This window comes from Amblyomma maculatum, chromosome 3 (genome assembly GCF_055883805.1).
Source record: "Amblyomma maculatum isolate TAMU_Amacu chromosome 3, ASM5588380v1, whole genome shotgun sequence".
Classification (NCBI taxonomy): Eukaryota; Metazoa; Arthropoda; class Arachnida; order Ixodida; family Ixodidae; genus Amblyomma; species Amblyomma maculatum.
The window spans coordinates 129,616,237-129,629,763 of NC_139346.1; the positions used below are offsets into that span (position 1 = coordinate 129,616,237).

General features: G+C 44.1%; 1 protein-coding gene across 13 annotated transcripts in view; it reads right to left on the reverse strand.

The window, feature by feature from the left end:
- LOC146196014 (sodium/mannose cotransporter SLC5A10-like) overlaps nucleotides 1-13,527 on the reverse strand; it is a 101,336-nt gene that overhangs the window by 12,440 nt on the left and 75,369 nt on the right. For 8 of the 13 annotated variants that reach the window (XM_084598010.1, XM_084598005.1, XM_084598011.1 and 5 more), the window contains 2 exons: nucleotides 11,952-12,377; nucleotides 4,756-4,986 (listed from right to left, as the gene is read on the reverse strand). In XM_084598010.1, coding sequence (XP_084454136.1) covers nucleotides 4,756-4,986; nucleotides 11,952-12,377 — 657 coding nt within the window. The remainder of the gene's footprint in view (nucleotides 1-4,755; nucleotides 4,987-11,951; nucleotides 12,378-13,527) is intronic. The other 5 variants (XM_084598016.1, XM_084598015.1, XM_084598014.1 and 2 more) reach the window with 1 other exon arrangement.

Here is a 13,527-nt window from a genome sequence, read left to right on the forward strand (position 1 = left end):
CGTAAGCGAACTTTAGGTAAAATCGTTGCTTTTAATGAGCTACTCTTTACAAACAACGGAATTCTATGCTTTGTAACCCGATGTAGTCAAAATTCTCCACAGCCAACCACTTTGTCGCCTGACATACCCTCATTCGCTTTGGGACGTTACAATCTCACAAAGCGAAGAAAATTAATGATGTGTGTTAATGATGATATAGAAAACTATTTTACGTGTTTCAATATGAGCCGAGAAAATAATATTCGGAAGCGCAGATGCTGTGATGTTCATCAGGAATCGCATTACGATCCACTGTCGCAATATCAATACATTACTATCTGTACTGCATTACGATCAATGCAAAAGCGACGACTTCTAATCTTACATTCCACAGTGGTCTGATTGATGTCCTGCGAGTTCGGACTTGTACTCTGAATCACTAGCTTTGCTGCTAGATCGTTTAGTAAATTCCGAGAAACAGAGTGGATTTGCAACTTTCGCATTTCGCTGAATTAAAAGAAAATGTTCATTTAAAAACATGGCATACCGCAACTGTCACCACGGTGGGCATAGGCACGAACGGAACGCTCATGCTAGAAAGGCCGTCATTATAACATATGCCATCATGATATAACTTGGTGCTTTATTTTTTGCTTGCAACCGCGTAATATTTGCTGCACAAGCGGATGTTCACCACATTTTAGCCCTCCTATTTGCAACAATACGTGCCGACCCATTGAGGCCAGCCACTCTTCCTCCACTTATCCTCCGCACAAGACATTAGAAGCGACGAAAATGACTTGTTCCAATTAAATAGCCCTATTAGGACGTTAAGATGAAGCGTTAACCAAACTGCGGCACAATCCAAGATGCAACGCCAGCGAAACCATCGTCATATAAACGGACGTTGGATTTCCGCTGAAAGCGACAGCGAGACTTGAAGATCACAGGGAAGTATGTATCAAGCCATCTAATATATCACTGTGAAAATCATTTACTATTCTTCGATCCTCTCGTGACTAGCCCAGAAATCATGTTCTCAGGTTTCCGTATTCGGCAGGACAAAGGTTAGATGGCCTAGGCAACGCTACGAAGAAGGCAATAACATCAAATTGCCAGTGACAATAAAAGGGGGCACTCCCGCTGCGAACCTGTCTTTCGGACACTCGAGCCATTGTTTTCAAATAGCTAAAAGTAGTACTGCACCTAAAAAATGACACTGAAAAAAAAAGGTTGGGCGATCTGCGCTACCTAGTTGACAAATGATTAACGGCATTATAAAGTCAGGCTAGAGAAACTCTCACACTGAGCTCCTTCATCGCTATCACTGAATTCCCCACTGATGGAACCACAAAAAGCCGCAGTATAGTGTCACTAACTGGTTATTGGTTGCTACAGCAAATTATGCACGGCATGATTGTCGAGGTTAGCGGCCCCGAAACGAAATCGGTAACCCGAATTCCCCTTTACTGGAAGGTCGCTAATAGGGTAGAGATGTCATGATTCTGAGCCCGGAGGGTGCTATATGCTAATAGAATTGTCTCTTTTTCGCTGTGGGAAAAGGGGATCGTGTGAGGGCGTGTGAACGTGTCGACTATTCTCTAGAATCCGCGCAGCCTTCGTTTTAAAGGTAAAACACGATCAATCAAATTAATTGAAGTAAAACATCGACTAGCAAACATGTTTTTTTTTTGTTTTGTTAAAAACGTCAAACTCCGAAGTAGAGCACGCAAATATCACGCTTTATAGGCTCTTGGTACTTTTACAGAGCTGCTCGGAAGTGTTAGTGTTAATATTTAGAGGAGGCTGTATTACAAAGCGAATTTTCTGCGTTGGCGTAGAGATAGAGCATCCGGATCGCGTACAAGGCGACCACGGTTCGAATACCGGGGCCGCAAATTCCTCACCGGATTAAAAAAAATATGGAAAAAAAACTCCCCGTGGCGATGGAATTCTATAACAGGTTTAGGGCGCGACAAATCCGGTGAACACCTCTCCAAAAAATGCACTCCCTCACCAGAAAAGGATTTGGTCACCATGATGCACTTAATTGTAATTGGCCACAACCCCCTATGAATAATCCAACAAACCCCCGGCTCTCAGTCACTAGCAGCTGCGAAGAAACTGACAACGGCGGCGGTCAGACCTCCAATGCAGCAAAGGTTGGTAAGAATCTCTGGCCCCGGACAGTCCGTCATTGGAAACTGACCCTGTAAACGTTTAATGCTAGAACCTTAGCTAGTGACGTTAGTTCTGCTGTGCTGCTAGAGTAATTGGATGGTATGAAATGGGGATATGATAGCGATAATTGGGGTTAGGAAGCCGAATGAGGCATATACTGTGCTGAAGGGCGGACATGTATTCTGGTAACGAGGTTTACCGGAGAGACGAGAACTAGGAGTAGGGATCCTTGGCAATTAGGATGTAGCTGGTAAAATGCAGGAATTCTATAGCAGTAATGAGAGGATTGCAGGCATCGCAGTAAAGCCTAATAAGGGGCATAGACTGAAGTTTGTACAGAACTACGCGCCTACATGTAGTCATGATTACCAGGCAGTTGAAAGCTTCTACGAAGATGTTGAATCGGCAATTGGGGAGGTACAGACACAGTATACTTTAATAATGGGTGACTTCAATGCCAAGGTAGGGAAAAAGCTAGCTGGAGTCCATACAGTTGGTGATTATTGCATTGGAATAAAAAAAAGCACGCGGGAGTTACCGGTTGCGTTCGTAGCACGCAATAACTTCAGATTCATGAATCCCTTCTTCAGTAAACGGAAAAACCGGAAGAGGACATGACAATGTTATAACAGAGAGACTACACAAGACATCGATTTCATACTGCGTTCGAATCCATTTATTGTGCAGGATGTACAGGTAAAAGGACAAATTGTCATGCACTGACCACAGGAGGGTAAGGTCATGGATTTATCTAGATCTGAAGAGGGAGCGAAACAATTAGTAAAAAAGAAGTCCATGAACGAATTAGCGGTGAGCGGTTGGATAGAAGAATTCAGAATCTCGCTGCAGGATAGATATTCAGCTTTAATCGAGGATGAAGACCCTAGCCTAGAAGCTATGAACAATAATTTCAGAGGTATCGTTACTGAGTGAGTGAGGAAGTGCTGCGTAACGCGAGCCTCGATATACAATTGGGCGCCGTAAACCGCGCTGAAGAAGTCACCGCAAGCCACCAGCTAACGGCCACTTGGCTCTTCCTCTAAGACCCAATAAGACTACTCCCGACAAGTTTTCTCCCTGTCTCTTTCTCTGTCTAAGGAGACATACGATTTGATTAAAAAAACCGCCTTATGAAAGCTTCAAACCCGATAGACTGCAAAAAAACTGACAGAAATATTAAAGCTAATCAAGAAGCTTAAAGTAGCCGAGATAAGGAAGTATAACAAGGGCAAAAGTCAGAATGCTCTATGAAGCGTGGGCAAGCCTAAAGTGGTGAAGAGGAAATTCGGCATAAGCGAAAATCAGATGTATGGCTGGATGTATGTATTAATATGCAGAAGTCAAATGTAATGTTCTGCAATATAGGGAGGGAACAGCAGTTTACAACAGGTGGCGAAGCACCGGATGTGGTAGGCAAATATATCTACTTAGGACAGGTGGTAAACGCAAACCCGTATCATGAAAGGGAAATAACTAGGAGAGTATGATTGCGATGGAGCGCATTTGGCAAGTACTCGCAGATTATGACTAGCAGCTTACCGGTATCGCTCAAGAGGAAAGTATACAACCGTTGCATCTCACCTGTTCTCACCTACGGGACTGAAACGTGGAGGATAAGGAAAAGGGTTCTACATAAGTTTAGGACAAACCAGAGGGCTAAGGAACTAAGAATGGTAGGTGTAACATTACGATATAACGAGCGTGCAGAGCGGGTCAGAGAAACACATCGAAGTAGTTACATGCTAGTGGAGATCAAGAAGAAGAAATGGGCATGGGCAGGACATGTAGCGCGAAGAGTGGATAACCGATGGTCGCTGAGGGTAAGAAACTGGATTCCGAGCTAAGAAAAAAGGCGCAGCAGGGGGCGCCAGAATGTTAGGTGGGCGAATGAGGTTAAGACGTTCGCAGGGGTCAAGTGAGTGCAGCTAGCACAGGACTGGGTTAGTTGGAGGCATATGAAACAGGCCTTCGCCCTGCAATGGGTATAGTCCGCCTGATGATGATGATGATGATGATGATGATGATGATGATTATGATGTATTACAGAGTATACTAATAACATTTAAGTACGAAGTCTTCTCGGGCTTCTTGTTTGCTTTAGTCACTACTGCTGCCACATAGGCTGAGCCTGGAGAGCCGCTAATACTCCAGATTTAAAAACATGTTTGCGTGGTCGGCATCACATCACCGTTTAGGGGAACATTCCACCTCGGTAGAGAAGCATAGAGTTGATTCTGGGTTTATTCTTATTTATACCTGATAAGCGGAACTGTCCAGATATGTTCCCACAGAACCAAGTACAGCTCTGCATGTTAACTGATACTGAGCCCGCGAATCCCTCGGCCATGTAGCGTTAGTAGTGAGACATGACCCTCTGAGTCAGCATGTCATGGTTATAGGATCGCCCCTGGTCCGCGTATAGCTGGTCATCGGTTACGCTGACGGAGACACCGACGTCAATGGCGGACCGCTCAAGCCAGGAGTGGGATTTCAACAGTTGCGCTCTCAAAAATGGCAGTAGCTAAGAGCTTAGTGCATCAAAATGGGCTGATCTCTGCTAACACTAAAACAGACGAGGCGTAAAAAATCACTTACCTGCGACCACAGCTCGAGTCCCCATAGCGTATCTAGATGGATCAGCACGGTAAATGGGTGCGCCCTCTCCCCCTCCGCTGACTGCTGGTCTTTGTAGGGCCACGGTATGCCAATGGTAGCTGCGAACTGACGCACCTCTCGCAGGCTGTCGGTGTCGTCGTCCTTCTGTGCGATGCACTTGCCCAGGAACGCTGCCACTGAGCCGTGGTCACTCACCGCAGAGATGCTGCCCTGGTAGTGGAAAAGCAAGAAGGCGGAGAGAAGAGCTCGCGACTCACTCGGTCCAATGCATGATAAGTGATCATGTGGCTGCCCGGCCTTCTCAGGCGGTGCGTTTCACAAAAGGAGCTTCAGACGAAGGTTGAACAAATCCTCTTTCCGAGGTAGGCTTCATCCTTAACTCTAAGAAAAAAGCCCTCTGAGGTGGGGAGTAACATCCATTTTGGTCCTCAAATCGGGCCGTTACTCCGCGATAGGAGCAACTGCGGCGAGAAGCGTGCCGTGTGCAAATTTGGAGGATTTGTTTAGTCCTGGCTCCAAAAAGACTAAAAAGAGGAGGAAAGGGCAGACGAACTGTTCAATTGAGCTCTGGCCTCCCTCCCCGCTTCTCTCGTCGCGCGTTTCAGGGGACAGAGAATGTTTGTTGCTCGATGGACAAACTCTGCGTACTATGTTGCTGGAATTGCATACTATGTGCTGGAAGTTTTGATGCAGGGTGCATCGCTGGCAATCGAGATGCACTGGGAGAAGTGCTGTATGTGAGCTCGGGCCGCACTGGTCCCAGCATCGCTTTGGAAATAGTCGAAAGTCCGGAAACTGGGAGGCCAGAATGAATGCGCATATGAAAAATATGGTTCATGTAACCACTTTGTTCCTGCCCCCCCCCCCTCCAGTAGCGCCTCGTACAATTATTGTAGGCCAAAAATGTTTGCGATACGCATGTGCTTAGAGCTAAAAAAGAAAATGTGAGTGTTGCCTTAAAAACTATACGTGTGGCATGGTCATCAGCGAATAAAGATTGCATCTCTCCTTGTCGCTGAGAGATTTCAACAAACTAAACTAAAATACTGCACCAAATATTTTTTCGTGTACCCCCATCCAGTTATTTCTGTTGCTTGTTGCACCATTAACGCGATTAATATTATGCCACAAGGCCGCTTTTAAAGGCTATTGAGTAGAGAGCCTTCCGGGTTCTCTATCCCAATCGAAGTGGAAGGAGTTGTGCCGCTGCTACACCGCGAACTCGATCGCCGTCGGAGAGATTCCATCTCACACCGAGGTGTTGTGGGGTCATCCTCGGTTGCAATAAATTCGCAAGCGTGAAAATAACCAGCCTGAAAGTTTAACGTCAAGAATAAACAATAAAATGACAATTTTTTACAGGAATACTATTCATGCGTGAAATGAAGTTAGTTGTTTCAGAGAAGCTGATATCTTTATACTTTCCTAGGAGCGGTCGTGTCGTCGGCAACAATAGTATTGAATTTGCTGCAACGCTTAAAAGTAAGGAGTCATTTTGTTGTAAAGATAAGCTGTACAATATAAACTCTCTTCATTTTTCAGCGATTATTCTGTTCTGATTTCTTTCTCCAGCGCGTTACTACGCGCCTATTGGTCCGAGCGCGAGTGATGCTGCAGCAGGAACAAATTCGATATCTCAATATTTCAGTTCCGAGCTTCTCCGTTGACTAGGTTGACTATATTAGCTCAGTGTATTGAAACCGCCTTTGTTGATAGGCTACCGGGTCGAGGGTGTTTGAAATGTCCGTGCGACAGGGATATAAGTAGTTGTGTCGCCATATTACATTGGAAATAAAACTTCCTCTAAGTGAAAACGTGCTGTAAAGGGGACAATTCTAGACCGTTCGGCAGTCATAACAGCAGCTGGAAAAGGGATGCATCACAGCGCTACATATATTTAGCGTCGGGAACGTCGCGGCTAGCAAAAAAGGCGTGTGTATAAACTCGCTCTATTGAGAAACTACACATGTGATACTAAGATCGCACCCAGTAACTCTCGGGTGCCAAAAGGACGTGTACCTATATTTGTTTTAGTAAAGTATGTGAAGTATGTAAAGTATGCATGTAGTAAAGTCTGTACTCTGATATGAGGAAGAAGCTAGGAGATTAAAAAGCTGTGAAACAATTTGACAACGCTGCAAACTACGAACTAGTAAAGGGTATGCAAAAAGTAAAATTCGGGATAGGAAAGAGGGAGTGAATGAACAAACAAAATTATTCTAGTGAAAATTAAGGTCAACTGGTTAGAGACAGGAACAAAACCAATGGACGTTAAAGGTAACGTAATATATACGAAAGTCGGCAAGTGTAGTAGAGGAGGGCAGAAAAATAGTGCAAGTGAATGAGCATGGGGTGCTTGCTGTGAACAGACAACATGTCTTCAGTTAGACAATGTTAATTGGAGGGATATGAGAGCACAGTGGTTTGTTTGTACAGCGGTGGACGCGTATTAGGCTTATGGTTATGGTGGTGTCTGGAGTCCTATATCAAGCCGGGCATGCGACGAAGACACAGAATGAATTGGAAAACATTCATTGTCAGCATCCAACAATATGTTGACGCTACACTTTGATGACTTCGAGTCCGTGGCTCTCGGCTACCTTATGAGCTTACTCAGTAGCCCGAACTTGCGTCAATGGGTCAGAGCTGGCCGTTATAGCCTCCCACCGCTCTAGAGAAGGGACTAGTAGTAGGTCCGCCAGCGGCGCGCTTTCTTCAGCTCCATAATATGTGATTGCATCAGGCTGTCTCGCCGCATTCTTTACAAGTTCGATTGTATTGTGTTGGGTACATGTGTGCAAATCTCGACGGGCTAAAGAAGACTTGCGTCTAGAGTCGACGCCTTGTTACTTACTGCCTTTTGTCAAGCTTCTTGTCTGGTGGAGGATATATCCGCCTTTCTAGAATAAAATGATTAGTCCACTTGTCAAATGACAGGATTGCATTTCTCGAGAAATTAGAGGAATGAACCTGGCTCACTGCTCGGCTGACATAACCTCGAGCTATACTGCGAACCAACTCGTTTCCCCATTTCTTCGAGTGTGCCGGCACCCATATTATATCCAACTTAAATTTTTTATTGTAGTATTGATTTCTTAGCATTCGCTCCTTCTCCTTGGAGATCGCGACCCTCACGAAATTGATTAAAGTGGCTTCGGAGTTACTAATAATGGTAACAGCTTTGGTGATGATTATCGCATTGATGATAGCCGTTTCCTTCGCTGCCCCTGAGTTATTTGTTTTTATCGAACATGCCATTATAATGCTTTATCCGAGTCGTTCACGCCCACGGCCGCAAAAGCGTTGCCTCGTTTGTGTACTGCGGCGTCTACCTAAACATTGTAATCATAAATTTCTCATCTGGCTTCAAGGGCCTTTTATCTTGCATCCCTGCTGCCCTTATGAAACGACAGATGCACCTATGCTCGTAGCAGTTTAGTTGTGAGTGCGTTCCTACCTCGGTCGGCACTTTTACGTCTGTATTTCTTTCCGAGATTCTATCTCGTAGTCCTAGGATACCTAGGATCTTCCATTCCGTGGATGTGGTGGCGAGCCTCCATAACTGTGTTTATATATGCCTCGCATAGATCCGTTGTGTTATTGTGGACCCCCAGTTTAAGAAGTCTTTTCGTAGGGGTTCGCGGGGGCAGCCCCAGAGCTGCTTTATATGCCTGAGTCATAATCCCTTCTATTTCGTTCTTTTATGCCAGCCCTAGCTTGAGGTAGGGGATGGTATAAGCTATACTGCTTACTACAAAACACTGAACAATTCAGCACAAACCTTTTCTTCGACCTCCAGTCTTTTGTTGGCTATTCGCCTTATCAACCTGGTTGTCATGTTGATTGTTTACATGTCTATTTATGTTTGAGTTCTCATTATTGTCTTGAATTATGAACCCCATGACCATAATTTTGTGCACTTTGATTACAGGTGTGCAATTTAATTCTACCAGAATGTCTTCTGCGTTCTTATTTCATTTTGTGTCCCCCGGATTACCAGAAGTTCGGATTTGTTTGGGGTGCATTTTAGCCTTGCCCATACCGCGTGGTCTTCAACAGTGTCGATTGCGTGTTGGATATTTTCTTCTAACTCCCCACTGTTGCCTGTGTGTCCATATTGTGACATCGTCAGCATATAGCGCGTGTTTAACCCCTCTAACAGTATTCAATAATGGTGGAAGGTTCTTTAAAGCCAAGTTGAAGTAGAGAAGGAGGAGCACTGAGCCCTGTGGAGTGCCCTGGTCGCCTAGGTTAATTTTTGGCTTATCTCAAGTCTCCACGGCTTATTTCTTCTATTCTTTTCGTTACAGAATACCTAACGTAACCGTAAACCCTCTTGCCAGGGACAATATCCTCCAAATTACATAGTATAGCTTCGTGGTTTACATTGTCAAATACATTCTGTAAATCGAGGCCCAGATTAATTTTTGTGCCCCCGTTATTGGGTTGGTCTATGATGTCTGCTTTTAGTTTAATCATTACGTCCGGCGTGGTCAACTTGCTCCTGGAACCTAGCACTGTATCGGAGAATGCCTCCCTTTCCTGTGCATACTCCTGAAGTCTGTTTAGTATGACATGCTCCATCAGCTTCCCCGGGCACAGCGTTAGCGATATCGGCCTGAGGTTGCCTACGTCAAGTTTCTTCCCATGTTTTAAATTAAGATCACGTTAGCCACACCACATTCAGAAAGTCTGAGTGTCGTGACTGATACTCAATTTAGGTTACTCAGCATTTTACTGGAAGCCCCATCTGCCCCCCCCCCCCCCCCCACCGATGTGGGTCTTAGCGGACTTATTGTTCTCCATACCTCCGCTATTTGAAAAGCCCCTCTGTATGCTGTAGATGGACCCCCTTTGTCCGTGTTATCTGTTCTTCGGATTCGTTACGCGATCTTCAGCCGTGCCCTGGTATTTGTGAACCAATGTTTTCAGCTGTCAAGTGCCGGAGACGTCCCCATGTTTTTTACACCCAAGCTTCCCCTTCATTTCATCACAAATATGTCCGCAATGCTGATTCTTAAGTTCGTTCGCCTACCCTTCTATCTCTCGTTTAAGTGTCGATATACTCTTCTTTAGCCTTCTATTGTTCCTCTGCTTTTTGCACCTTTTCATAAGGCTCTCGTGGGCTTCCCAGTTGTGGGCCAACCTCGAGTCTGTCATATCATCCTTTCCTGCGATCGGGGTCTCTCTAGTGTGTGTGTTTACATCTCTTTTGAGTCTCTTGACCCACTAATTTAGATTCAAGATCTCTCTCGGAGTGATTCTGTTCCTGACTTCTCTAAGAGTATCCCAGTCTGTCAGCTTCGTTTTCTGAAAAGTCCCTATGAGCGGTGTGGTGTGTATTTCAATTTCTATAATATAGTGATCGCTACCCAAGGTACGCCTTGTCTTTGACCAGTTCTCACCCTCTAAGTATCTGCCTAGCGTAAAGTGTCAGGACGCGTCTACACTGATGCTGTTGCCTATATATGCTTGTAGGGTTTTGTGGGTGGTTTAGTATTGTTCGTCTTAAGTGCTGAATTTCCGCCCATAATTTGTTTTCTTTGGGGAGGCCGTTCTAAACAAGAAAACATATACCAGAAGAGGCCGAAAAGCATTCCTAATACGGGACACCACCGCATTTATCGATAGTTGGGATAGAGGCCAACGAGTTTTTTCATTTTATTTTTTTGTCAACTTAACCGATCTGACGTAATCGAAGAAAGGCACCCCACTCACAATAAAATTTCGCAAGGGAGGAATGATAAAATGCACTTTCAATTTCACAAGACGTATCTGGACCCCATTTATACAGTACAAACAAAATGTACAAACAGTGACATGACTGTGTTATTTACACAGAAGTGAGAAATGTATCTGAACAACAACTACTTGATAGTGCGTTACAAACAGTTTTCGCATGGTGTGAAGCATGGCAAATGTCCATTAACTTTGAAAAAACTGTACTAGCGAGAATCACTCGCAAAAAGAAAGTCTTATCCTTCGATTATTGTATTAACGGCATGACACTAACTGAAGTGGCAGAATATAAATATCTAGGGCTCTGGGTCAGTAACAATCTTAGTTGGAATAAACATGTTGATGTCATAACGTGTAACGCTTTCCGTAAACTCTTTTTCTTGAGACGGGCATTGCGGTTGTCTACCCCATCTGTACGCCTGCTTGCTTACAAATCTATTGTTCTGCCTACCTTAGATTATGCTTCAATCATTTGGGACCCATTCACGAAAACTAACATGAAAAAATTAGAGAAAGTTCAAAAGAGGGCGGCATGATTCATATATAACAATTACCGGAGTACATCAGTAACACACCTTTTAATTCAAGCTGGCCTTTAGACAATAACTGAGCGAAATCGTTGTGCACGACTTAAATTTCTGTACCAATTAATTAAAAGACACTACAGATCAGAACTCACCGATTTGCTTGTTTTTTCGTCCGGATACGCAACCCGACAATGACACCAGCTAACTTTAACTCCTTTTCCCATTCGAAATAACTGCTTTAAATACTGATTCCTTCCACGAACTATTTCCAATTGGAATAACCTCACTAAAAATGAAGTGCTGCAGCCATCACTGACGTTGTTCTCGCAACATATCACCTAGTTTCTTTTTATTGCTTTTGTTATTTCACTGCTGTGTTGTATATATATACTGCAACACAGTGTTGGGAATTTAGCAGGGTGGGAATACAAACTAAGTAGTTAAACAGAACAGGAAAAAATAAACAATAAAACAGTGCAAGTTGAAGCTCTTCTGAACAATTAATAATTATTATTAATTGCAATTAATAATTATTCTGAACATGTTCAGAAGAGCTTCAACTTGCACTGTAATTATTGTTTATTTTTTCCTGTTTTGTTTAACTACTTCGTTTGTATTCCCACCCTGCTAAATTCCCAACACTGTGTTGCGGTATCCATAAATAAATAAATAAATAAATATGAGAGTTTATCTTTCCAGTAAGTTTAGAGAACATCACTACTGAAGGCATAGTTTGCCAATTCTGAAATTAAAAATAATAACACGATAAAATATTTTTGTGTTGATAAATACCACTTTCATAAAAACGCTTTCGCTGTTTACGGTTTGAATCCATACGATTGCATATCGAAGTCAGGACGGCTGCTTATTTGATAGAAACCGAGCAATTGTTTTAAAAACATTACTCACCGGAGCGTTTGCAAGCGAGGCATTGCCTAAATAGCGGTCGCTGCCGGGCTCCTTCATCAAGTAACGTGCGGCCCTCATCGTCCAGGAAAGCGCCATCTCTCCGACGAGGTTGGAAGCTATTGCAGTGTTGGGCGCCCAACGAGAGCAAACATAGCCGTGCAAGTCTAAGCAAGGGTTGATTATGGTGTTGATCCTTCTCCGGAAGTAAGAAGCGTGTAGCTGGCAGTCGGCCGATACGCAGACGTCACGATCATCCTCCCTAAATCGTTCGGCACTCGACAGGATTGAGTAGCGGGAGTAAACGACCAAAGAACTGGCTATGACCAGGACCAGGACCATCGCAGCGGGGGCAATCCACGCCTCCTCTCTTGATCGTTGTAGCTTTTTCATTCTGCTTTTCTTCAAGCGCTCGTTGACCCAGGCAGCCTGAGAACATTTCACACTGGTGTAGGCAAGCAAGCCAATGTCCCATAGATGGATACGTAGACAGATTGATGCATGCTACTATATCCCCATTGAAAGCGGAGGCTGGTGGGTACCGCCAACGTCTTCAATTCGCGCCAACAGCTTAGAAGGGCACACTATTGCGTTAACTTTTGAAGGCATCTGCGTCCTCTGCTCTAATCGCAGCACTCCGCGACATCGTCATCGGTAAGAATTTCAATGACATTGCGTGTTACGTCCCTTCACTAAGACAGCCATTGTTACTGAGCCGGACTACGCGGGTGACTCTGTACCAGAGGAGTCAAATAATAATGTCACGTAGCTGTGACAATGCCGAAGACATGAAATGAACAAGCTTAATTTTTACTTAAACTTACTCTTTATTGGGCTGACTTTCGCCCGCAAAGGAAATAACCAACTCGGCTGCGGAGATGAGCGTGCTCCGCAGTCGTCAAAGCAAGATTGCCCGTTGCATTCGGCAGTGCTGAAATTTTATTACAGCAAAGAATCCTCTAGATAAACGCGCAAGAGATCGCCAGAGGCACCTGGAACCTTGTGAACACGGGCGCAAGCACAGATATTCTTTCAGATATATCCCGACAAACCTTTTGCTACAAAAAAAATACAGCCTCATCTGAGAGGTAGTGAACATGAACAAGATTGTTCAGCGTGATATAATCACAGTGAAAACTCTGCGTGCTGGTGGCTGTTGACTATAGCAACCACAAATAAAGGTTGAATTGGTTCCGGGCAATAAATCATATTAGATCAACAAATACTGAGAGCTACCGCTGAATCTCGTTTCATACTGAAAAACTTTAGTAAGATCACGTGAAATTCCATCAAAGAATGGCTTTGGCGCTTTTTTTTTTGCTTTTCTTTAACTTCGAATAAAGCAGCGTAGAATTTCACCACATTTGAACACGCATTCACATTGCAATTTTACTCTGGCGCATCGAAATCTCAAGTTAACCTGTATCTTCTCAATGACGTTTCTGAGCATCTAAGTCGAAATTCATCCAGTATTCTTGCTAACGTCAGTCCAGTGCGACTACACGTTAGCTTAGTTGTTTCTAATACCTCCGCCCTCAGAGATGCTCTCTGTGCGTCTCCAATATTTAGATGAACAACG